The following is a 26,527-nucleotide window of genomic DNA, read 5'->3' as shown; positions in this document are numbered from 1 at the left end:
TTTTGAACTGAGAGTACCCTCCCCAGCCACTTAGTGAAGCGTCTATGTGGATAGTTAACACAGGAGGAGGGTATTGAAGAGGCACTGACATGGACAGATTCTTCGGCTGTGTCCATGGACGCAGATGGTTGCGAAGAATTTGCGGGATTGCTGACAACTTGTCCCGGTATTTGACATTTGCTCTTGAGCGCCAAATCCGGTTTATGTCCTTCAGTTTCGCTTTCGTCAAGACGTTTGTCACTGAAGCAAACTGGAGAGAACCTAGGATCCTTTCCTGGTTTCTCCTTGAAGCATATTTGTACTTTAGAAATTGCTTTACTGACTTCGCTATTTCCTTCCTCTTGGCTATCGGAATTGACAGATTGTGAGAGGTTAAGTCCCACTGAATGCCGAGCCATTGAAATCGAGACTCCGGAGTGAGTCTTGACTTTTCCCTGTTTATTTGGAACCCCAAGGTATTCCAGGAATTGAATCACTTTCTTTGTGGCTCTGCGGCATTCCTCGACGGTTGACGCCCAGATCAGCCAATCGTCGAGGTACGCTACTACCATTATCCCTTGCGACCTTAGTTGTTGAACAACTACTTCCGCTATTTTGGTGAATACCCTGGGGGCTACGTTCAGTCCGAAGGGCATCACCTTGAACGAGAATGCCTGGTCTCCTAGTTTGAAGCCTAGGTAAGGGCAAAAGTGTCTCGCAATTGGGATATGATAGTATGTGTCTGTAAGATCGATAGAGGTGGTGACGGCCCCACGGGGAAGTAAGGTCCATACCTGCGAGATGGTCAGCATTTTGAACTTTTCTCAACGAAGGGATAAGTTTAACTGGGACAAGTCTAAGATTACTCTTCTTTTTAATGAGCCTTTCTTTGGCATGCTGAACAAGCGACCTTGAAACTTTAAATGCTTGACTCTCGATATTGCTCCTTTCTGAAGGAGTTCCTCCGCATAAGCTGTCAATTCCTTCGATGGAAGTTGAAGGAATGGTCTGGGTGGAGGGGGGCCTTTGATCCAGCTCCAACCCAGACCTTTTGACACAATACTTTGTGCCCATTTGCTGAACCCCCACCAGTGCCGGAAGAGGAACAGCCTCCCTCCTACCTTGGAGATCTCACTGTTGCTGTGCAGGGTGAGCTCCATGGCCGCCACGGAAGTGTTTGCCTCTGTTGATGACTCTGCCTGTTCCTCTCTGGCGAAACGCACCTCTGGCCCTGCTTCCCCTGGCAAACCGGTTGAAGTGTTGAAAGGCCTGGCCTTCATACACCTGGTTGAACGCCGGGGAGACAGCGTAAGAGGTGGAAGGTTGTGCCTGAGGTGAGATCAGGAGGATAGGCTGAGTCTGGCCCTTCGTTGCGGCGGGTTGTCCTGGTTGGGTGACTGGGACAGCCGAGACTGTCTGAACGAAGTGCTGAGGTTTCTTTTGATAGGGTTGAAACCTCTTGGTCTTCTTCAGTTTCTTGCTTGAAGCAGAAGAGTCCTGTTTTCTCTTAGCAGAGAGGCCCCAACGATCTTTGAGACTCTGGTTGAGTCTCGTCTCTTCGTTCTGGACCTCTTTAACCACCGACTCCGGGAAGAGGTCCGCCCCCCAGATGTTGGAGGAAAGCAACTTATTTGGCTCATGCCTAATAGTTGCTTCCTGGAGGACATGTTTTCTGCAGTTGACCCTAGCCACCACAAACTCATACAAGTCCGATTGAACTGTATGAGTCTGTGACTTAGCCAAAAGCTTGAAGAGCGGTTCAAACGCATAGGAGAGGGCCGCTACTTCCGTCATGACCATAGTGTTTAAGGTCCTTGCCAGCCTGGACCTTGCCTCGAACTCCGCTTGGATGAGGTTGTCCGGAAGCCTGGGAAGTTTCTCGCCGAACTGGTCCATGGCACAGTCCGGTTTAAACTTACCCACCGTAAAGGTGGCTGGCAAGTCCTCCCACATATCGCGAAACGAAGGGAGAAGAGGAGATGTGGGGTCTGCTTCTCTCAGCTGAGATAATGGATCACCTTTCAAGCCTGCTTGGATGGTGACATCAGCAATCTTCGTCAGGAAGGGAAGCAGCGCTTCCTCTTCCGTCGTGAAGATTGTGAACAGGCTCTTGAAAGCTTGAAGCCTGGTATTGATACAGTCCCAGTCTTCTAAGCAGTGAAGCCATTCCCTCTGTGCATGATCTCTGCTATAGAGAACTGTCTCCTTTGGGATCTTGTCCTCCCTATTTAGTGCTGCCTCCGTCAGCCTGGCATATCCCAAGAAAGGAGGCTGTAGGTTCGCGGGGTGGAACTCGAAGTCCTCAATCCTTCGAGTTCCGCACTCCGGGATGGAGATAAGGCCATCCTTGAAAGGGGTGAAAGCCGCTACTCTCCAAGGGTTACTCATGGAGAATGCCGGGAGGGTTTCATATGCCGGGAGTTGAAGAAGACCGGCACTAACTGCCGGAGGAGTAGCTTGAGGAGCTTGATTAAAACCAGAAAGGAGGTTCTCTTGAGTGGACATTCTGTCCGAAAGCTGGGTGAACATTTGTTCCATGCTTGACCTCAAGGAACCTACCAAGTCTCCCACCTGCTGCATCATTCCGGCGGAAAATACAGCAGGGTCAAAGCTACTCGTAGGCACAGAACCTGACGATGTCCCCGAGAGGACTGTAGTAGAAGAAGGGGAAACCACTGACTCCGCCGGAGTGCGCGATCTCCCTGGAGGACTTGCTCCTCGACTCTTTTGGAAGTGAAGCTGAAGAAGAAGAAGCTTTCACTTTCTCTGCTCCGGGGTAAGAAGCTGGAGACTTATGAGCCGAAGAAGACGAAGAAGTCTTTTTGGACGACGTCTTCATAAGGGTTTTCTGCTCTCTGTGACCTTTCACCTTGGGGACCACAGAAGCAGCGGGTGCACTACACGAGAGCTCAGCGCCCGTAAAGCCCTGAAAGGAAGAAGAAGAAGGGACAGGAGATAAAGATCCAGATGCACCCAAGGGAAGCCCTTGAGTGTCCAACGTACCTACCTCAACCAATAAATCCTCTACACCTACCGCCATAGGCTCTACATTTATATCCAGAGTGGCGACCTCCGCCGCGATGTCCTGGCCTGGTCCTTCCTTAAGGCATTGCTCCACCTGTTGCTGGATCGAAGCGATCGTCGGAGCCGCCGCAGTAGGGTCGACATACCCCGTCGACTTGCCTCCGGGGAACAACAGAACAGCCATCCTCTTCTCTAAGATGTAGGGCTGTCCTTTAGCGGTGTTTTTCCCGAATCCGCCGACCCAGGCTTTCAGGGTCGTGAGAGCCGCCTCCTTGACTGAGGCAGCCTGAAAGAGAGGGCTATTATTAACACTTAAGTCTAAAGGTGAACCTTAACCACTAGACTAAGATGAGCTTAAGCTTAACAATATATCAGAACTCATATTGCATGAACGTGCTGATGACCAAAAGTACTTACCCCTTCCAAAAACTGGGTCACAAGCTCATAACAGATGGAGCAAGCTTTGTAAAACCAGACCTGCAGATTACCATGGCTAGTGGAGCAGGGAGCATGGGTCCTGCAGACCTCGTGCCCGCAGGGGTCTTGCAGTACGGCGTTACAGCCGGGATGCTGGCAGTTGGTAGCCTGTAAGTGGAAAGATACATGAGTATCAAGATTACACTCACAAGACTACTCTAGTACTCCGCCGCATGCCGGAGTTCGATGAAAAAACGGGCATAACCCCTCCCCTGAGAACTTTTTGGGGTTAAACAGGTGACACAACAACTCCGGTGTACACCGGAGGAGGAAATTTCATAAACCAGAGGTAAATATATAAATAGGTATATAACATATAACTAGTATAAAGAAATTTCCAACGGAGGACAGGGGAGGGAACCCAAGCTTAAGCTAAATCACTTAAACTAAACTTAAGCATAGCGAGAATGATATATCGGAGAAGGACTCCGAAGCGCGGAGCTGTCCAACGCTACTGGAAGAGTGCCCCTAGGGATAAACGCCGGAGACGATGGAACAACGGATAGCTAAAGAACCTACTGAAATCATATCCGCTCCCACCTACCACCGTCCCCATAACCGATGGGACGCCGGGGTAGAAGAGCCAGAGATCTGTCCGCCATGGGGGGGGGGGGGGGGGGTGGGGGGGGGGGGGGGGTAAAAACGAGGAGGGAAGAAATCAGATCCGTGTACTCCAGGGAGCGCCGGCGCAACCGGAGAGGGGGGAGGCCAACCCCCCAACCCCCGCCACACCGGAGCACCCCTGAGCGCAAGGGAGAACAAGGTCACTCCCAGCCTAATGGTCTGTCCAGGCTCCCCTACTCCCTCCGCATGGGGAGAGAGGGAGCCGGGCCCGGGTGGAGCGAGCAAGGACAGATCCTCCCTCCCTTCTACTCTATGGCGAGAGAAGAAGGGGGGGAAGCGACTGGGGACGGGCGTCCAGCAGTACCGCGATCGAGAGTGGACCAAGGTACGATAACACAACACAACCGACCAGGTCGGAAAAAACGCAAGGGTCTCATGCAACCAAACTGACCAGGATGGTGCAGCAAAACTGTATAAGGATGCAACAAAACTGATAAAGAGATGATGCAACAAAACTGCTAATAACAGAAGCTATAGTGGACCAAGTAAACAGGACCACTAGAGACCCAGGCTAATGAAGCTGGACGCCCTAAGCTAACCAAATCAAGTAAAAACTATTACATGAAAAATAATAACGGTAATAATAATAAAAATAGGGGAAAAAACAATGAGTGAAAGAGAAAGGAAGTCCAGGAGTGAACCACTGACTCGGAAGAAAGTCTACCACTCAGAGCTAGCCTAAGCCGGTAAGGAGAGCAATGGCCAGGGTCTGGACAAAGGAAAACACTCAGATGCCTACGCTTAGGTAGAGAGACATGCATGCATGAACTAACACCAGGGGTAGGCTAAATCCCCTCAACGATGTAAAAAGTAAAAACGATAATATAATTAAGTAAAAAAGGACTAGAGTAACACGTGAATAAGTGAAAGGGAAGGTTACAAGGTATGGGAGACCTCGAACCAAACTGAACACGAGGCGAGGGAACGCCATGCGCCAGACCGGGAACCTGTATTCGCACCTAAAAAACAGTAAAACAAGTTCACAGCTGGAAAAAACTAAACCCAAACCTTTTCAGGGCACTTAACTTAGCTGCTGCAATAGCTGCACGTTCCATCTCGACGAATAAAGAGAGATAATCCAAAAAAGCACAGAGCAAAAGCAAAACACGTGTGGCTGCTAGTCCGCTAACTGAAAGGATGGCCACCAGAGGCGCGGCAGTCGGCGTGGCGTGGGGTGTAGTGGTAGTAGTTGCCGCCTCGACCTATGGGTCGGCTCTCTCAGTTGGGGATTTTGGTGTGGGAGAATTCTAAATGGCAAGAAGTTCGTGGTAGTGGTCTCACTCGCCCCAGTTACCATACCGACACCCTTCTTTTATTTTGGGTGAGCGAGTCAGTTATACTGACATCTTTTTGTTTAATTTTCTCTGGTATTTGTTAGCTCATTTACCTTGGAAATAATGAACTAAAGGATTATTTCACGCAGCGACACGAACTGAGCCCAGAAAATACATTTTTAATAAAGATTTTATACAGAAAAGCTTTAAAACTTAAAAATAAATAATAAATTAAACAAACACTTTTGCAGGGTTTTGCAGTGTTTCTGGAGGATTTGTAAATGTTCGCACTATTGTGAAGAACTCACGTATTATAATTAGTTAGGTTCCAATGAAAAGTTTGCGCAAATTGAATCGTGTAAGTTCCGGGTATTACTGTAACTCATCACTAATGGTTTCTGCTTCCAGCTCAGCTAATTTCTTGCAGTTCATTAGCCAGAAAACACAGAGAAAAATAGTACAGGAGAAACAAAGCATTTAGGATGGTATTGTATGAAAAACTTAAATTAGTTTCAAAAGAATTTTATTTACAATATTACCAAAGACTTCGAACTTAATCCATTCCAGAATGCTGTTCGAAGTACGATTTGTTGGAAATATGAAACAAATATTCCCATAAGAAATAAAGGGAATCAAGGTAATTCGTTCCAGCCAACCCAAAAAGTCCCCCCCCTTCCACCTTTTTTCTATTATGATGTTCAAAAATTTTAATCAAGAGTGTAAATTAATGAAACCGTACATTATATGAAATAAAATTTTCACATTTTTATATTTTCTGTGTACAATTTACGAACTGTTTGGTGAAAATGGCGCCCGGCTGGCGGGGGAATGGAGGCAGGAGAGATGGGAGCCCTTTGAGGAAACCGAAATGGTCGCAGTAGGCAAAGGTTGATAACAAAATCAATTTTATGTACATTTGTTCATAAGCGGAACAAACCTTCGGTCTTAACAGTAGGATAATCTTCTAGTGCTAGCTGGAAAATAAAAAGTTTTATTTTACAAGGATCGAAGGAATAGATAGTATGTTCATCCTATTTTGTCCGAGAGAGAGAGAGAGAGTAATCAGCGAGTTTACACTTGGATCTTAAGTGCACAAAAGAGATTAATTTTGCCGCAATCCATGAACTTACTGTTGGCAAACAGCAGATTTTAAAATAAACATGAGGATTTTGCAAACAAATAAGTAATAAGTCAAGAATGCAATAAAAGGAAAGAAGATAAAATAACTTTTCACAAGGAAGCCATTTAAACAAGCAATTAAAGGCAGTAAAAAACTGTAAAACGCAATTGTCATAGATAGGTATTTTCTTGTAACAAAAAGAAGTGATTTGGGGAGATCGAGTGTAAGTGTCAAGGCAGTGGGAAACAGACTCTCTCTCTCTCTCTCTCTCTCTCTCTCTCTCTCTCTCTCTCTCTCTCTCTCTCTCTCTCTCTCTTTGAGAAAGCTTTTTTTTTCCTATTTACTGTATTGCTTCTGATTGTTTTCATGTTTTATCATTGTTATTTTCATTGTAAAATAACATAAATAACATTTTATTTTTTATGTGAATTGATACTGCTTTTATGTCCATATTATAGTAAAGATTTTACTGTCTCTTCTCTCGTCAACAATTTTACGATGCCCATAAACTTAAATCATTCATTCATTCATTCATTATTCCTCAAAAATATAAATGCCCCCTTCCCTCTACCTCAAGTTGACGAATGATTTTGTTAATCATTTATGCTAAATTTTATTATGAAAAGCTTTACTCTTTCATTTACTATTTTGCTGAATATTGTTCAACTAGACTGTCTCGCTCGGTGCACCGAGCACTGGCTCAGTTAAGACTTTTTTTTCTTTTCTTTTCTTTTCTGTATTGCATTTGATTGTTTTCATATTTTATCATTGCATTAAATTTATTGTGAAATTCCCCTTTTTGTATGTGAATTGTTATAGCTTTTAAGTCCATACAGTAATATTTTAAAACTCTCTTCTCCTTCTCTTCTCAACATATCAACGCTCCCTCGTTCAGTCTCAAGTCAGCTGCGTGTGATGTCACCGCGGTTACGTATGATTTTATATATTTTATGCTAACTTTTATATTAAAAGTTAAATTTTATATTGAAATGCTTTATAATTTTATTTATTTTGTCAAATATAGTTATCATTAAACTATATATTGTAAATGAAAAAAAATATTGGTTTTTCTTGTAGGATGCAGTAGGCTGTCAATTACAAGTATAAACTAGATAATATGACAAATTTTTTAAGACAATTTGTATTTTTCATAGCTACAAACCTGAGGTCTTAACAATAAGATACTTTTTCATCTACAATTTAACTGGATCCAGCTGGGCGCTAGAAAATTAAGGAATCTTGTGAGATCTGGCAACACGTGCATATATCAGGTGAAAACCGGTCTAAGACCGCACACCCACGCTACTGCATTCAGTCTTTCCCAACCCAGGATGTCAAGATACAAATGTGCCCAGTTAAGGACAATGGTTAGTTCCACAACCTGTTAGGCAGCCACCACAGGACCTAGGGAAAAAGTTTCCATAGATCTGTGGTCAACATTAAGATAGAAAGAGGCGAACATGGACTGGCGTAACCAGGTACCAGCGCTCAAAACTCTATGAACAGCCAAATTCTTCTTGAAAGGCAGAGAGGGACCAATACCCCGACTTCATGTACTCTAGCCTGCACAGACGTGGCAGCAGAATCATCAAGAGTCAAATGCACCTGTCTGATAGCTTCACATATCCAGAAAGAGATTGTATTCTTTGACACCTCTTCCTTCGTACCCCCTGTGTATTCTTTGACACTTCCTTCGTACCCCCTGTGCCAACAAAACGCCTATAACAACCTGCCCTAAGATGTTATGTCCTCTTAAGATAGCAACGCAGAGCTCTGACAGGACATAACAAAAGCTCTCGAGAATCACCACCCACAAAGTCATCCAGTGATGGAATGGAAAGGAGGCGAACCTCTCATTCTGCACCGAGGGATTCTGGGTTTAGCCACAAATTCCAGGACATTCGAAGGACACTGACCCCCAACCCCCGGTGTGCTTCACATCATAGCTCAGGCCATGTAGCTCCCCCCTTCTCTTTGAAGAAGTCAAGGCTAGGAGGAAAACCATTTTGAGTGTCAAGTTCCTGTCTGATGAAACTTCTCAAGACCAAGGAAACATCCCAATTTGGAAGCTTGAGCTCTCTAGGAGAACATGACTGCTCAAACTCCTTAACTAGCAAGGAGAGTTCCCAGGATGAGGAGATGTCGATACCTCTTAAGATGTAACACTAAACTCAGGGCCGCCCTGTAGCCTCTAATGGCAGAAACAGACAAGCTTTTCTCATCCCTGAGGAAAACCAAAAAGTACTATGTGCTGAATAGAGGTTCTGAGTGGAGAAAAGCCCTGTTTACGACACCAATCACTGTAAAGCGCCCATTTGTCTTGGTAAACGGCAGAGGTAGACTTTCTGAGACTGCTGGACATATGTCCTGCTGTCTTCTAAGAAAAGCCTCTCGCTCAGAGGAGATACGTACTTGATAACCTCCAACTGTGAAGAGACAGGGATTCTAATGACTGGTGGAATCTTTCTATGTGTGGTTGACAAAGATGCTGCCATGGAAGAATCTCTCTTGGCACTTCTTGACAACAACGACAGCTGATCCGGAAACCATTCCGCCTGTGGCCACAGAGGGGCTACCAATGTCATCCTGAGACTCTGCAAACTCATCAACCTGTTCAGAACTTGGCGGATGAAACAAAACGGAGAGAAGCCATACACCTCCAGCTTGTCCCAGAGATGTTGGAATGCGTCATCCGCTAACGCCAGAGGATCCGGAACTACCGAACAGAATACCTCCCGTTTCCTGTTGAACCAGGTTGCAAAGAGGTCTAGCATAGATCTCCCTCAAACCTGGAAGAGCCTGTCTGCCACGGCCTGATGGAGAGACCACTCTGTGCCTAGTTTCTGATCCAAACGACTGAACTTGTCCACGACCACATTCCTTTTGCCTGGGATGTACCTGGCCGAGAGCTCCACCGAACTGGTGAACCTTGACTGTCAAGGTGTGAAGTTGATGTAAAACCAGTCCCTCCTGCTTGTTTACATAAGCAACCACTGTAGTGTTGTCCGACATGAGAATAACAGAATGTCCCTCTACTTTCTCCTGAAATTCATTCAGACCCAGAAAGGCTGCCTTTAACTCTAAGATGATATGCTGCTGTCTGTCCTCCAAACTCCAAACACCTGAAGTAATGAGACCGCCTAAATGAGCACCCCAACCTGCGAGAGAGGCATCTGAAAACAGGAAGTCAGTCTGGTGGAAGGGAACACAGAGGAACACCCTTCAAGAGATTCTGGTCCTCCAACCACCAACGAAGATATTCTCTCACTTCCAGAGACAGAGGAACCCTTATTAGGGGTGAGTCCCCTACCGGAGACCAGAAGTCCTTCAGTCTCCATTGCAGAGACCAAAGATGAAGTCGCCCATGAGGGACCAGCTTCACCAGAGAAGACAAAATCCCCAGAAGAATCTGCCACTGATGAGCTGACTGATCCTGTTGCAATAGGAGGTCGCGTGCCACTACTAGCAACTTCTTCAACCTCTGATCCATCCGACAGAAAAACTCTTGAGACTGCTGTATCGATGACCATGCCTAGATAGAAAATCCTTTGACTGGGTACGAGATTTGACTTCTCTTGGTTCACCATGATGCCGAGTTCCAGACAAAACCGAAGCAGACAATCTCTGTCCTGCAGCAGCTTCTCTCTCTGGAACCCGCTAAGACTAACCAATCGTTGAGGTACCTCAGCAAACGGATCCCTTGAGCATGAGCCCAAGTTGAGACGAGAAAGAAGACTTGTGAACACCTGAGGGACTGTGGTCAACCCAAAGCACAGAACTTTGAACTCGAAGACCATGTCTCTGAGAGAGAAGCGAAGGAACTTCCTGGACGACAGATGAATAGGGATCTGGAAGTATGCGTCCTTTAGATCTATCAACAGCATGAAGTCGCTTTCCCTCACAGCTGCCAACACTGATCGCGGGGTCTCATTCTTGAACCTCGTCTTCCTGATGAAATAATTCAAGGTGGATAAGTCGATCACAGGTCTCCATCCCCCTGACACCTTGGGCACCAAGAGGATGTGAATGTAAAACCCCGGAGATGGATGCACCACTTCTATTGCAAATTTGTCTAGCATTTTCTGCACTTCCTCCTGGAGAGCCAAGAACTTCGGAGAATCTGGGGATACACTCGCCTGAGCAGATGTTTGTCCGAGAGCGGGAAAGAGAAGTCGAATGGTAGTAGATACCCCATCCAAAGGACATCTACTACCCACTTCTCCGCCCCATAACTCTGCCACTTGGCCCACTGGACCACCAGGCACCAACCCACCCATAGCAAAGGAGAGGTAGAAGCACCCAACCTATCAACGACCCCCTTTATTCTGGCCCCAGAGACCCTCCTTGACCTGTAATAGCGGGACCGAAAGGGACGTTGGTCCTCTGACCTAGGCTGAGACGAATGGGAGGGCCCTGCCGAAACCAAACTCCTAGACGGTTTACCAGGCAACAATCTCTGTACTTGCTGCTGAGCAGGAGGAGGAGAATGAGACTCTGACTTGGACACAGGCTGGTGCATCAACCTGTCCTTCGTGTCAGCTTCCTGTCGGTCTATTGCATCCTTCAGCTTAGTCCGAGGGAACAGGAAGTGAGTTTCTAAAAGATCCCCATTCTTTAGTGCCAACAAGGACTCAGGGTCACCTAATCTTGCCATCCTGGACAAAGCTGCCTCTCTTCTGATTAGAAGAAGATTAGCCCACAAATTTACGCTAAGGTGTGCGAGATACGAGAATGCCTTGCCCCCAGACTGCAACAAACTGGCAAGAGATGAAGCACTCACTAACCCTTCTGGGGACCTGTCAGATGCAATATTAGCAATGACCATCGACCACAAGGCCAACCATGACAGTCTGTAACATGGAGGCTGCCTTAGACTCCTGAGGCATCTTGCAAAGACAAGGACAACGCCACCGACCTCACCTGCTCCAAAGTCAGCCCTGGCTTCAGATGTATAATGTCTGAGTTAAGATGATGAGGCAACAGAGTTCATAGCATAATGCTTCTTATGCCTCATGAGTGGTAGAGGAAGCAACTTGGAAGAACCCCTTGACTGAAGAGACCCGTCCCAATCTGACACAGAAGCGTTCACCTTTTGCAAGACCGACTGGACATGCCCCAATAGGGGAAGCTGAAATGATGACTTGGGATCTTGCGTAGCCCCCAGCAAGATGGTACTGGGAGTGACGTTACGGCCTCCCCTTTACCCGAGCAAGCAGCAGGCATCACTGGCAGAGCAATACAAAAAGGCTGACCCCGGCCACCAACGTAGAGAAGGCCAGGGGAAAGGGGGAGAGCTGGGGCCACCTGAGGGGAAAGGCAAGCATCCATGAAATGTGTCGGCAAACCCTCCAAGGAGGGCCCAGAGTCCCACCATTTTGGATGCCTCCGAACCTGAAATATAAGAAACCGATAAAATAGCCTCCTCCCTCACTGGAAGCAAATTAACTCCTGAGGAAGAAGGGGCGACATTACACAATATATCAGTCTGAAGACCTGATACTTCCAATGATGAATCAATGGAAGAAAAGGAAGGAGACACTGACACGACAGCACTAGCATCATGGAGTGTGACTGCAGAAGATGAAGCATTGGGGCGAGGTGATGAAAACCCTTCCCACGAAGGAGGGGTCGAAAACCTATGATGCTCCCTCTTACTATAAAATAACTTCCACTGTGCTCTAGGCCAAGCACGACATTCCGGGCAGGGATTCGTTATGGTACAAACATTAGCACGAAACCTATTGCATGTGGAGTGTGGGTCTATAGCTGAAGAAACCAGGAAATGAGAACACAGGAAACCTTGAGTTCCTGGGCACATACGTTGGTGAGGCCGAGAAGAAGTTGAGAAAGCCATAACACAAGCACACACACAGAGACAAACACAAAGCGAAAACGGGCAATGAACCGGGTAAAAGGCCAAGAGAGTAAAACCGTGACTCTCACCCAGGCAGTTAAGAAAAAGACTAAACGCAGTAGCATGGGTGCACAGTCTTTGACCGGTTTTCACCCGATATACGCATGCATTGCCAGATCTCAAATGATTCCTTGCTCTTTCATTTATGATTTAACAGGATCCAGCTAGGCACTAGAAAATTATCCTATTGTTAAGACCGAAGGTTTGTTCGTGTATGAACAACAGTCAGTTCGAAGTACGAGCATTTGTTCGACAAATGAGAGAACATTTTCTTGAAAATTTTGTTCGAAAAACTGAATGTTTGACATAAGAAACGTTCGACAAATGAGGTACCACTGTATATACTTTTCAATAACTAGTAATTTCTGTCTAGTGGTCACGTTTGTTGTGTAAAATGACAATTTTTTAAATAATTTGTAATTTTCCTAACATACAAACCTGAGATCTTTACTTAATTGAATTACAGGGTGAAGTCAGCTGTTCAACTAAAAACAAGGTGGATATTGGTAGTTGGCTATCGATGGTAGGGGAGGAATCCCCACCATCTAGGTGTTACGCATTGACTTTACCTTTTGGCCCAGGAAGCAGAATGATTGGTGGCTAGAGGTGGGCCATTTATGTAAATACCTCGGGTTTGCATATTAAGAAAAATACAAATTAGTACTTTAAAAAATTTGTGTTAGTTCCTGCACGTATACAAACCCTTCGTCTTTCCATAGGGGAGACTTACTTCTTGGTGGGAGGAACTGACTGGTAGTTCACCTCACCTTGTACTCTCTCTCCTGATCACATAATAGCCCTCTGATCTGTTGAACATGAGTGATATTCAACTTCCAGACTTCTAGTTCTATCAAATAAATAGAAGGTAATGTCACTGATTCGAAGACGAAGACATACTTGGATGAACTCATATTGTCGGGGACTAAAGCTGAAGCTAACAACAGGTCTGTTTATTGTCAGTCCCTCTCTTCCCATGCTAGGGAGAGGGTAGGAGCTGCATCTATTAATCCAAAAAGAGCTATTTTAAACAGGATACTCAGTCATCTAGAACAACTGCATGCACCCCTGTCCAGCATATAACAGCTTGCTAATCATCCACTAGAAGTGTACAAAAGAGAAGGTAGGAGACCAGTCCCACACACACCTTCTCCTTTGCAGCTGTACACCTTAGGCGAGATGCCGAATGTCCTCAAGAGATGCGCGAGCTACATGACTGTTGAGCAGCCACCACAGAAACCAAGGAAAAAAAAAAAAAGTCTGAGGATCTAGGGGCAACATCTCGAAAGTAAAAAGGAGGTGAATGTGGTCTTTCGTGACCACATTTGTGTCATTAGTACCTATCTGACAGGTTCTTCCTGAATGCTAGCAGCAGACCAATGCCTCTGACCTTATGAAATCTTTTGGCTGCTGTGGAGGACATCTGTTTGATCATTACATAAATTCAAAAGAAATGGATCTCTTGGGCACCACTTCTTGGCTGAGCTGGAAATAATTTGTTGGCACCTACTTTGGAGATAAAGTTCTTAAGTGGTAATGCAAAAGGCCTTTAGGCACTTGGTAGCCTTTATGGTCCTTAGATACAGAAAGCTCATACATATACTGTTGATCACCCAGCACATTGGGCAGAACAACGGGAAGTCGTAAGCCTGAGACTTGAATCATGGATTTGAAAGATGACATCTACATAGATGCCAACAGCATCTGGGGTTCCCAGGAGGTCGCCTATCCAAGCACCGATTATCCCCAATGTTGCTAACCATGGACGTGAGAGACGTCTTCTAGACACCAACAGTAACAGGTTTTCCGAGGAGGGCACCTATCCAAGTACTGACCAGACTTAATCGTTGCTAATCTTCACTGATTGGACAAGAAGTGATGTTGTCAATGTGGTATTATGGAGGAGTGATAATGGCAGTTTATATTTGACGTCTGAGGGTTACGTGAAAGAGAGAGATTGGTGGAGGAATAAATGGGAGTGGTTTAACGGCGGTCGTGAACGTGTGTCTGTTGTGGCGCTTTGTTGTGTATATCAGTGGCAAGCGTCATTACAAACGTCGGGAGGAGTGAGCGCGTCTGTGAGGAGAGCCGGTGCTGCTTAGTCAGTTTTGGAAGCAGTATTATTGATGGTCAGCTGTTTTGTGTTTTTGGGAAGCTGTTGTGTTGTGCCTGTCTTGTTCAATTTGTTGTGCTTGTGAGTTTGTTGTGTTGTAGATGAGTTGTTAGAGCTGTTGGGTGTTGTTGTGGTTCCTTGATGTTATAGGCAGTGTGTTGACTTGTCGTGTTATTGGTTTTTGGTGCTGATAGTGATTGTTTGTGCAGTGGTCTTTTGTTGTATGTTTATTGAATTGTAGTGTGGTTGTTGTCCTTGTTCGGTTGGTTGTGTTGTGTTGACAGCTAGCCTAGCCTAGCCTAGCTATGTATCCAGCGGACAGCTCCTCACCCCGAGTCTGAGGCAAGTACAGTAGTCCCCCCGTATTCGCGGGGGATGCGTACCAGACCCCCCCATGAATAGTTAAGAACCCGCAAATGTTTGGAACCCCTATGAAAATGCTAAAAACAGCCTATTTTGTTAGTTAAAACTCAAGAAAAACCCACTAAAAATTTTCATACTTGGTTTTTTTAATAGTTTTATCACAAAAAGTGCATTTTATGATGAAATTCATAAAAAAAACAGGAATTTGTGGATATTTATCATAGAAAAATACCGCGAATGCGCGAATTTTCCGCGAATAATGCGGGGAAACGTTCCCCAGAGAAATCCGCGAATGTGTGAGTCCGCGAATCTGGAGAACGCGAATACGGGGGGTCCACTGTACACGTGTTTGTGGTTTGAGAGTTTTTTTTGTTTTTTAGCTTGTGTAATCCCACCACAGTATGACTGTTGGCTTTTATGCCCACAGTCTGGAAAGACAGAGCTGAACAGTAAGAGCCTTAGTGTGTTGAGATTGAAGGACTAACCCAATTGTCTTCCTTGATTGAACAGTCCTTCAGAACATCGAGGTGTTAACACCAATTGTCGCTAACACCTAGTGACCGAACTTGTCTGTCATACATCCATCTAATGCTGCATTCACACGGTTGAACTTTCCCTGACAGACTTTGTTCAATGTGACGTCAGAAGCGGGAAAAGTCAGAACCTTATCCACAGTTTTTCCGCTTCTGACATCACATAGAACAAAGTTCGATCATGTGGACGTGGCTTAACCTGCAATGTGTGGTTGACCGCTTTGCTGAGTGTAATACTACAAACCTGTGTACCTGCTTTGTCAATTGAGATGAAAGCACACACCCCAAGGAGATACGTACTTGTCGTCTAACCATTGGGCTAAGCCCTGTCTCACTTCTCTGAGAGAGGAGGGAAGCAATGAGGAGACTTATGTCAAAAAGCAGGACTCCTTCAATCTGCACAAAGTGGAATGAAGGAGAAACTGCCCATGAAGAACCTGCCAAGACAACGAAACCTTGCAGTTGTATCTGTTAGCCTCGCAGACACTTATTCTTGCTAGGATGAGAGGTTGGACTTCTCTGAAACATGCAACTCTCAGGCTGCACTGAAATCAGAGAAATCTGTCCTGTTCTAGAGACACTTAAGCATCAGGAGACGTACCCAGAATGAACGTGCCCTAGTTGAAGCCAAGGTAAAAAGTCAAATTAAAAACTTGGGGAGAGGTTGGAAGCATACAACAGAGATAGGCACGGAGCCAACTACTCTGAAGAGGTACGAAGTCTTCCTGGAAATGAAGAGAGGAACTTGCGGAAGGGTCTATGGTCAAGTAATAGGAAATACTTGTCCATCAAACCCAGTGAAGGAATTAAGTCTGACTCCTTTATGGTTGCAGTACAGTGTGTTTTATTTCTCTCTTGAACTAAGGTTGCTGAAACAGGTCAGGGAAGAAAAGATCTATGATTGATTTCTAATTACCCGTCACCTTCTTTACAAGATAGGGAAGGTTGTAGAAGTCGGGAACCGGGTTATACAATTTCCACAGCATATTCATACAGTATAACCTTTAACTTCCCCACAGAGAATAAGACCAATTCCAGAATGTATCGTTCTGAGGGTAACTTGAAAAAAGAAGAGGATCAATCATAGCTCTGATATTTCTACCTGGCACTCTTGGTTCCCTGTATACCCCCATAAATGGATCAGTACTGATGAGTCTCAAGGGCTTAGTTATAACATCGACTGGAGTCATTCAAAGTTTGTGTAATGAAGTCCCTGAGAGAGTTCGAGGGAACTGGAGAGGGAGGCGTAAAATACATTCAAGCCATTCTGAAGACTGAAGAATTAACGGTAGATGAAGGCCACAGACAGTCTGTGGAAAGATTAGACGACTGTACAGGTCTTGAAGAAAGGTCTTGTAATGTGACCATGGTAAAAGCTGTTATGAGGGAAGTGGTCCCGACTACGTGAACGGGGTCGGGGGTCATCCCTCATAAATTGGGAACGGTTTTGATCATGCAAGGGTGTGGTCTGTACCGGAAGCAGACGTTGGCCGCTCTTGTTAGATTACTGTCAAAGTCCCTTTGGATGAACACTGTTTCACTCGGACGTGATTGCTGCAAAATCACAGATGTGAGTGGTGGAGGGAAAGTGAAACGTGCCCACTATTCCACACAAACAATGACGTTCACAGAATTACCATCGATGCCATTCACTGACCTTGGTGGTAGAATCGTTCTTGGAAGGGATATTTGGTTCACCAGGGGGCTCATCCTGAAAGGTAGAGTGGAGGCGGTGGCCCACAGTGCCATGGAGATGTTGATTTTGATCTCAACAGATCCCACAGATGTCAGCCAACCATCCACACAATCATGGCAGGAAACATTCTTTGAAGAGCAATCCATCCACTGCGAAACCTTCATATAGACAAGGGAATAACTCTCAGAAGAGCAGTCTTATTATTTTCTAAACCTCCACGTGAACATGGATGGGGGCCAGGGTCCTCGGACATGCTCTGACGTGGAAATGTTCCCAAGCAGGAATTTGAAGGAATGAAGAAACATCCATATACTTGACTCTCACTCAGGTTAAGTAGAAGAATCTCCAAGTATATGTCCATAGACATGGGAGCAAGGAAAACAGATAAACAACCAGAGACAGTTGTATCTAGTCGTGCAATAGTTGTAGAAAAGACATGGTAATGCAACATCTGCTTGATTGTGCATCTTCATCATTGGAGACCGAATCTTCGGCTAAAGACATTCAGTAAACTGCAGCAACAAAAAAAAGTCATGGTCATGCAAAGTTGAGGCAAGGGAATGGCTATATCTGCCTACCCAGGGCCTCTCTCTTCCTTCTCATACAACATGAAGCAAAAAACAGTCACTCAACATCACACGACTGAGAGTTCTTCCTTCCTTAGAGAGCGTATCTTCAGCTAGACATCTGGAAAACTTCTACTGGTCGTGGAGATGGCTTACCAAAATCAGAAACTCTGTCTAAAGGTCCTGCAACATGAATCTCGAATCTCTGCTTCTTCCTCGTATCAAGGGCGAGGGGGGGGGGGGGGGGGGAATCCATGCTGGAAGGAAAGCAAGAGGGCTCGTATGACATGTTACAAAACCACCACACTGTAGCAAGAGAACCCTCCTCTGTCTCAGTGCCTCTCAAGCTTTACATCATCTGGCTGCTTGTTCAGAGAGCAAACACTTCAGAACAAATGGAATAAAGATGTAACAAGGATGAGAAGAAGCCTAAAAATTGAATGGCTGGTGGCAAGAGACAAGCCTCTCTCCATTGGTGCGTTATAGAAAAAAATATAACACAGTCATAGAACAAAAACCAAAGATAAGCTCAAGCTGGGTTTGTGTTATATCAAAAGGCAAAACTAAGTTAGAGGGAATTAAAGAAAAAGGCTCTTTGGCTAAAATGAGTTGATAACAACAACGAAGCATAACTGTGTAGGAATAACTACACAGAAAGAAAGAGCGAAAGCTCAACAAACACTGTTCAATGTGACGTAATTAGCAGAGAAACAGCAGATAAGGTTCTGACTTTTACCACTTCTGACATCACATCAAACAAAATTCATAGGGCAAAGCTTGACCGTGTGGACAAGGCCTAACAGAATAGTTCTTCTTGCATTCATTTCAAAATAGGCAAAACACCTCCAAAAACAAACAAATAAAAAAAAATTAAAAATAATAATTAAAGTCAAACAACAGGCACCAAAAGAGACATCTGTCTTAGATGCAGCAAAAAGGTAAAGTGAATGCATACCAACTGGATGGCAGGTATTCCTCCCCTACCATCAGTACCCAACTACAGATATCCACCTTGTTTTTAGTTAAACAGCCGGCTGAAAGTAATTCCTGTGTAAAGACCAAGGGCTTGTATACATGTAAGAACAAAGTAAGTTATATTGTGTCATCTCTTAGATTGCAAATTTTAGTACATTTTCCATTATTTGTCTTTAATTCATGATTTTTGTTGACAGGTGGATTATGTTTCTGGTACTAAAAAACCAGTTGAAGAAGAGAGGAAACGAAAATCAAGATTTGATCAGGGTGGACCATCTACTACTATTTTAAAGCAGATGGTAGCACCACCTACTCTTACGTCTGTACCCTCTGGTACTAAAACTACAATAGATGCATTTGGATCTTTAAAGAAAACTAAGTAGATTTAAAGGTAATTAAATGTTGTGTATCATTTAATTATTTTTGGCATTTTAATCTTCTTTTAGATTGAAATGTAAAATAATTATTAAACTGGTACAAACCTTGGTATAACAGAAAGACTGTCTTGAATGTTAGTCTTAAGGTACAAATGCAGTGGTCTACGTGAGATTTCTATTTTCTTCAGAGTGAATTATAAACATTTTAAAGATAAACTATTTAATTGTCCCGCTTAGAAATTTTCAATATTTTTACTATTATTTATGAAAATGTAATTATTATAGACTTTCCTAAAAAGTATACGTACATCATTTGCTAAAATATCACTGGATTTCTGTCCAAGCCAAGGATTAAAAGATGCCTAACACAGGAGCTGCATCACAAATAAAAATAAATAGATTTTATGAATATGAGAATTATTCGGCAGATGATTTATATGAAAAAATATAAAACTTTAAAATCCACTTTAAGGCAAGCCAATAGGCGGCTACAAAAGTGTTTGATGAGACATTGGAGAATGCATAGAAGAGAGAATGCCATGAGACAGGCAAAAGTAAAAGGAAAGAAACTACAATTAAAGTGGATGAGGAAAGTAGAAAAGATGAAAAAGTACTGAGGAAAGTTGAAAGTGAAAAAGTAACAAGTAGTATGTACTATATATAAAAAATGAAAATTGAGAAGTTAAAGTAGGAAAGACAAAATAATTATTGAAGTACACTGAAAAATTGCTGAATGAGTAAGATTGAATAGGATAATGGTGACATGACAGGCACCAACAGAGGATGTTTGAAAGGTTAGGAGAACCAACCCTATAGATGATAAAATAAATACTATACAATCTTATTAATCACAACTTTCAACTCTCTGGACTGCATCCTAGTGCAAACAAGTAAATTTTTTCAAGGACCCCATTATGCATGCCCAGCCAACAACGGGAAGCCATTCTTTTGTAAATGCCAAGTCACTAGAAGTGATGATTAATTGGTTTATGTAAAAATTTTGTTACAATAGTTTGTTTTAGCAACCCCATTAATCATAATAACCTGAATAACAATTTAGGGATTTGGAAGCTCAGAATGATGGGGGACAGCTGCCATAAGTCTAGTCCCAGGAAAAAATGATAAGGTATTGATAGTAAATTTGTAGAGCTTCAGCAATGAAAGATGAATGCAGGGTATAACACTTATCAAGCATCAGAGGTCTAATGGGGGATACCCCAGTAAATACATGCCTGCAGTATGTTATGTCAAATAAATGAAGGATGAATGTGAAGAGGAATGATGCTTCTTGCCATATCATTACTGTGGTTGCCATTCAAGTTAAATTCTTTAGAGCTCCTGCCTGAAACAGGCATCAGTCCAACATGCCAGCAACCCTGAGATACTTGACATTGGAGGGGGACAAGAGGTAAGGTAAGGCCTTGATAGCCAGCCCTCTATGAGCAAATTGGCCAGGTAAACCACCTGTATCTTAGAAGTAGCATAGCTGTGGTCAGTAGTGAAGTGAAAATGTGCAAGGTGCAGCCAGGGGCTGGTCATTCCCCTTGCTGGGTCCATTCACAGCCTCACACCAGCAACGATGTCTGAGATGGTTCTTACCAGAATCATGCTTAAGCTTGGCAGCCAAAGGTTCCCTCTTTGGCTTTTGAAGCTATTATTATTATAAAGGATTAGTTTATCCAGACCTCTGAGCCTAATAACAGATCTTCTTGGGCTGGTTTTCAGGAATTAATCCTGAAAAGAAGAAAAATTACTTTATTTATGAAACCAGTTTTACTTAGGAACATGATGATCCTATTTAATACAAAATCTTTGCCTTCAGCAAGAATGCCTTTCAATGTTGTTTTTTGCAAATATAAGTTTTTTTTATGGTTCCAAATTGGACAATCGACTAATAAGTGTTGGACAGTCATTGGTGTCTGGCAAGTACTACATTTCATTGGGTCTGGATGTGGATTTGACATCAAATGATCGTGTGAAAATCTAGTATGGCCTATACGTAGTCTTGTTAGCAACACTTCTTTCACTCTCTCTTTTTGAGATGATGACATCCATGAATTAATTTTGCTTTTTATATTTCTCAAGTTTGTTTGTAGTTGGCACTGATGTCCAATCTATTTGCCAGTCTTCATATATTAGAGGCTTAATTGAGGTTATCCAGTCTGATACTGGGGCATGTGTCATTGTTGATGGAATAGTGCAAGCTAATTTGGAAGCTGTATCTGCTTTTTAGTTTCCTTCAATTCCCACGTGCTGGAATCCAACATATTTTTATTAATAGTCCTGACTGAACAAGTTGGTGTATTTTTATTTGGATTTCTTGTGCAAGGTGATTTGTAGACTTGTACTTGTGTATAGCATCAATAGCACTTCGTAAGTCACTGAAAATTATGGTGGAAATTGCTCTCTTCTCAGATATTATGTCTAGTGCTATTCATATGGCTGCGAGTTCAGCTGTGCATACTGATGATATTGGGGGAAGACTTACCTTAACTAACTTATCTTTTGAGAATGCTGAAGCTCCCACTCCAGTGTTGCTCTTTGATCCATCTGTATAGATCATAAGTTGATCTCCCTTTCTTCTGATGTTGGCGGTACATTTCTGTTTGCCATATTTCTTTTTAGTAGATATGATAGAGCAGTACATATTTTTACTCTCTTCAAAGTCCAGGGTGGTTGAAATTCCATTGCTGGATGGAAAATTGGTTTAATATTATGCGAATTCATTAAATATTTGGTTTTGTGGGAAAGAGCTAGCACTATGGTTTTCTAATCTTTGGTTATAATTCAGAAAGCAGGTAGCAGCGGGAGATGTTCCTGCTTGATGAGAAAGGGCCCTACGCATCGTTATCAAGTTGCGGTGATGTTTTAGGGGTAATATGCCTGCTTCCACCAACGGGGAGTCTATAAGGGATGATCAAAATGCTCCCGTGCACAAACATATTCCTTCATGATGCAGTGTATCTAGTGATTTTAGTGTAGCTTCTGAGGCAGATGAATATATTGGGCAACAATAATGTATTATTGATAGTACTGTTGCTTTATATATAACATAAGCATGGAGTTACATCCAGTTCCCCATTTGGTATGTGATAGTTTTTTCAATATGGCTAGGGCTTTTATACCTTTTGCTTTAATGTATCCGAGGTGTGCTTTCCAGTTCAGGTGCTGATCAAACACCATTCCTAGGTATTTAACATTTGTGCAGACTTTTAATTCGGTATTGTAAAGATAAAGCTTAATTGTTTGTTGTTTTAACCATCTTTTATCATTATAGAAAATTACTGCTTTTGTTTTATCTTTCAAAAATTGGAATCCTACTGAATTTGCCCAATTGGTAATATTTGAGATGGCTGCATTGAGGATTCTTTGGGCTTGTCTTAGAGTGCTACTTGTATAATATATGGCAAAGTCATCTACATACACGCTGTTTTTAACTCCTTTGGGTAAATTTATTGTAATATCATTGATTGCTAAAGCAAATAGAGTACAGCGTAAGACACTGCCTTGGGGGATTCCTTCTTCCAATTCCTAAACATTTGAATAAGAATTTTCTATTCAAATCTGGAATGTTCTATCTGATAGAAAATAGTTATAAAAATTGGTAAATGGCCTCTTATACCTTCACAGTGAAGTTTTTGCATGATATTGTCTCCATGTTGTATCATATTGATCCTGATTGCGTTGGTGTTAGAATTGAATTTTTAACAATGAACTAAGGAACCTCCGTAACGAGGCTATAATATTGACAATCAAAAGCCACAGTAGTGTTAAAATATATTATTGTACAATGGTAAAAAATACAAGGAGAGACTTGTTAGTCGTAAATTAGCCATTTTTGCTAGTATTTTACATAGACAGCTTGTCAAAGATATAGTTCTATAATTGGATAGATTACTTCAATCTTTCCTAGGTTTGTTTATTAGGATAATGATAGCATGTTTCCATTTATCTGGAAAAACATGTTTCATCCAGATGGTGTTATAGAATTTTAGTAAATATGATTTGGCAATGGGGACTAGTTTTTGTATCATTTTAAATTATATTTTATGGCCTGGGGCCGATGGATGACATGAATCTAGAGCATTGTTTAATTCATCCATATTAAATGCATAATTATATTCTAGATCTTCAATAGTTTCAAAATTGAGTATAGTATTTTTCCCCTGTGTTCTTATATTTTGAAAATGTTCATTTAGACTGGAGTAGGCACTTATGTTTTCAAAGTGTTTCCCTTGTTATATTCGAGATTTCATATGGGTCATGATATAGTTTCCCATTTAGGTTTATTGCACTTCTTGGGTGTCTTATATATTTTCCATTAATTTTTATTTTTTGCCAAATATCTTTCATAGATGTATTTGTTGACAAGCTGGATACATAATTTTTCCATGATAATATTTTCTCATATATTGCAAGATTTCAAAATTTAGCATTATATATGTTATATAAAGGTTTAAAATAATTGATTGTTATGTTGATGACTACTATCTTGTTTAGAATATTTGTATGGTAGGGGGCAATTTGTTGAGGGCTTTGAGCCGTGTCTTAAGTCTGCTTAGATTTCGACTTAATACGGGTTTCATTTTGCTTAAAGTTGCTAAGGTTGGAGTCCACCAGGGGACAGGGGATGTATTTGGGTGTGGCCTTGTCTTAGTAACCGCAAAGCCGTACGAGTCACATTGCATACTTAAAAGTAACTACTCCGCAACGACCTTAAACAGCGGTTCATGAGCGTACTCCAGAGCCGCCGTCTCCGTCATCACTAGAGTTAAGAGACCTTGCAAGACGTGTCCTAGCATCAAATTCGGCTTGGATCAGTGCGTCTGACAGAGGCGCTCACTAAAGAAGTTGATTGCACAGTTTGGCTTAAGCTTGCCTACCGAGAATGTAGCCGGCAAACTTCCCACAAATTTTCCCTACCTGGGAGTAGCAATAATGTGGGATCTGTCTCGCTAAGCTGGGGCTCTTCCCGAGTCACTGCCTGAAGGGTAAGTCCTGCTACCTTTTATGTAAAAGGTAAGATGTAAACATCGTGAAAGGGCTTTTAAATGCTGTTACCTTAGTATTTGAGCAGATCCACTTCTAGGCTCCATATCCATACTTGATGAGCCTGATTGCTAGAAAGGATAACAGTCCCCTTGGAGACCTTGTCCTCCCTAATCAAAGCTGCCTCCATAAGCCTAACATAACCTATAAATGGTGGCCATAACCTTTCGGGGAAGAACTCGAAATCCTCGAGTCTACGTGTATCACAACCTTCTGCAGTCAACATCCCGCTGACAAACAGAGCGAAGTTCACTACCCTCCAAGGATCACCAGGGTGGAACGGAGGGAGCGTGGACCCGTCAGGCATGCTCTGACCTTGCACCAAGTTACTAGGAGGTGCCGGAACTGCCGACTCCTGTCTGAGACCTGCAATCAGGGAGTCCTGTGCACCTAAACTTTTAAAAACACCCTTTCAAACCTTGCTGCGACTGAACTGACTAAGCTAGCAAGACCACTGACCTGATTTAAAATATTCGTGTTGAACAGGTCTTTGCCGACTAAAGGGGAACCTTCCAGCCCTCCCTACGGTACCTTATGAGGTATCCGATCTCAAGACGTTGAAGGGATGGGACTTGAGGGGCAATGGGAAGAGTTCTCTCCTTAAGGCCTTGGATTTGCAGACTTAGAAAGAAATCTCAGCCTAGGTTTAATATGTGTATGAACCTCTGGCACCTGCCCAGCCTTGGCTTTTTGTGGGTCTGATTGGACTTTTAAGCAAGGTTTTTAACCGAAGGTTTTCTCTTTAATCTAGGAATCACAGAGAAGGAATGCGACCTGGGAGGGGGCAAACCTCCTGTGAAACCCATGAAGGAATTGGGAGTAAAGGGAGAGGAAGAATCAGAGTCACTCGAGGAAAGACCCCGGTGACCAACTAGGCTAGCCTCATTAACACTGTTACCTGTAACCATATCTAGTGTAACGGGCAAATCCTCACTACTTCAAGTGAGACTACTTCCAAACCAAGGTCCGGCAACTCTGCCTCTTGCTGTTCCATAACTGAATCTTGAATTGATTTGATAATTGGTGCTGCGACTTTTGGGCGGCAACGTATCTGGCAGCTTTCCCGGCTGGGAAGGCTGCCATATCTTGAGGTAGAATATAAGGCTTAGCTTTCCCTATGTTCTGTCCAAAACCTCCAACCCAGATCTTGAGGGTGGAGAGTGCAGCATGCTTAACAGACTGCTCCGTCTGTAATGCAAGGAATGTGTCAATTTCGAGTAAAATCTTTGAACATAATCCTTACATATGTTGATTAATTAATGTAATTTAATTTAAAGAAATTTTTATTATTTATTTATTTATTTATTTATTTTTATTTTTTTATTTTTTTTTTTTTTTTTTTTTTTTATTTTTTTTTTTTTTACACTAACACAAGTAGTGTAATATAATTCCATCACAATATGCATAGAACAAGCAGTGCGGTAACTTACCGAACAGGTAACCTGTTGTACAAGTCGTAGCAGGCAAAGCAGTTTTCGTGATGCCAGACTACGGAACCAGTAAGCAATACTGCGCACGGGGCATGGTTCCGGCAAACATCATGGTTGCACGGATCCTGTAGACCGGCAACCAGACACTGAGTGGCCTGTAAGTGCAATAATATATAAGAACAATTGCACAAACTTATTAGGATTATTATGATAATAATGTCATATGCCGGAGCATTCAGGACTGAAATAATATATATAAAAAATATATATGTATATATATATTCATATATTTACGTCCCGGGGACTGTGTAATAATTAAAACAACCCTGGAGCTGTATGACCCGGGGTGGGGGGTACACGAAGTAACCCGGACGGGCCACATGAACTCACAAGTTCCGTGGCAAAAGAAAGGAATATATATATATATATATATATATATATATATATATATATATATATATATATATATATATATATATATATATATATATATATATTCATATATTTACGTCCCGGGGACTGTGTAAGAAATAAAACCACCCGGAGCTGTATGACCGGGGTGGGGGTACACGGAGCAACCCGGGATGGCCACATGAACTCGCAAGTTCCGTGGCAAAAAGAAAAGAAAATAAAAATAAAAAAAAAGAGAACTAAAATAACAAATATCATATCTCCGCCTACGGAAGAGTAACTTCCGTAAACATAGCCCTCAACGACTACCGGAGAAGCCGGAATCTAAATCCGCCTTATGCGGAGGGAATGTTTTAGGCGGCTGGATGTAAGCTCCGGGAGCTGAAAGAAGCAGAGCGCAACAAATCCACGGAAGCCGAGGCTGCATACGCAAAGCAATCATCAACTCCGTAGGCGGTCGGCTGAGAAGCGACACCCACCAACCTAAGGTCCTGGAGGACCCTCTACATCCCCCCTCCGCTGATGGGAACGGCTGTCAGCGACAACCGAGGCGAGAGGAGCACCCAACTACTGGGGGCCCCACGTGAGGGGGAGGGAGGGAGGGA

At 43.1% G+C, this 26,527-nt stretch overlaps 1 protein-coding gene across 3 annotated transcripts in view; it reads left to right on the top strand.

The window, feature by feature from the left end:
- Positions 1–19,248, top strand: part of LOC135206637 (SAP30-binding protein-like) — a 142,614-nt gene extending 123,366 nt beyond the window's left edge. For 2 of the 3 annotated variants that reach the window (XM_064237987.1, XM_064237986.1), the window contains exon 7: positions 18,853–19,248. In XM_064237987.1, the coding sequence (XP_064094057.1) occupies positions 18,853–19,038 (186 nt within the window). In that variant the 3' untranslated portion in view covers positions 19,039–19,248. Of the gene's footprint in view, positions 1–7,393; positions 7,430–18,852 lie in introns of those variants that run through there. The other variant, XM_064237988.1, reaches the window with a different exon arrangement.
- The last annotated feature ends 7,279 nt before the right edge of the window (positions 19,249–26,527 follow it).

The sequence above is a fragment of the Macrobrachium nipponense genome, chromosome 31, assembly GCF_015104395.2.
Source record: "Macrobrachium nipponense isolate FS-2020 chromosome 31, ASM1510439v2, whole genome shotgun sequence".
Lineage (NCBI taxonomy): Eukaryota > Metazoa > Arthropoda > Malacostraca > Decapoda > Palaemonidae > Macrobrachium > Macrobrachium nipponense.
This window is presented reverse-complemented; position numbering and strand designations above follow the sequence as displayed.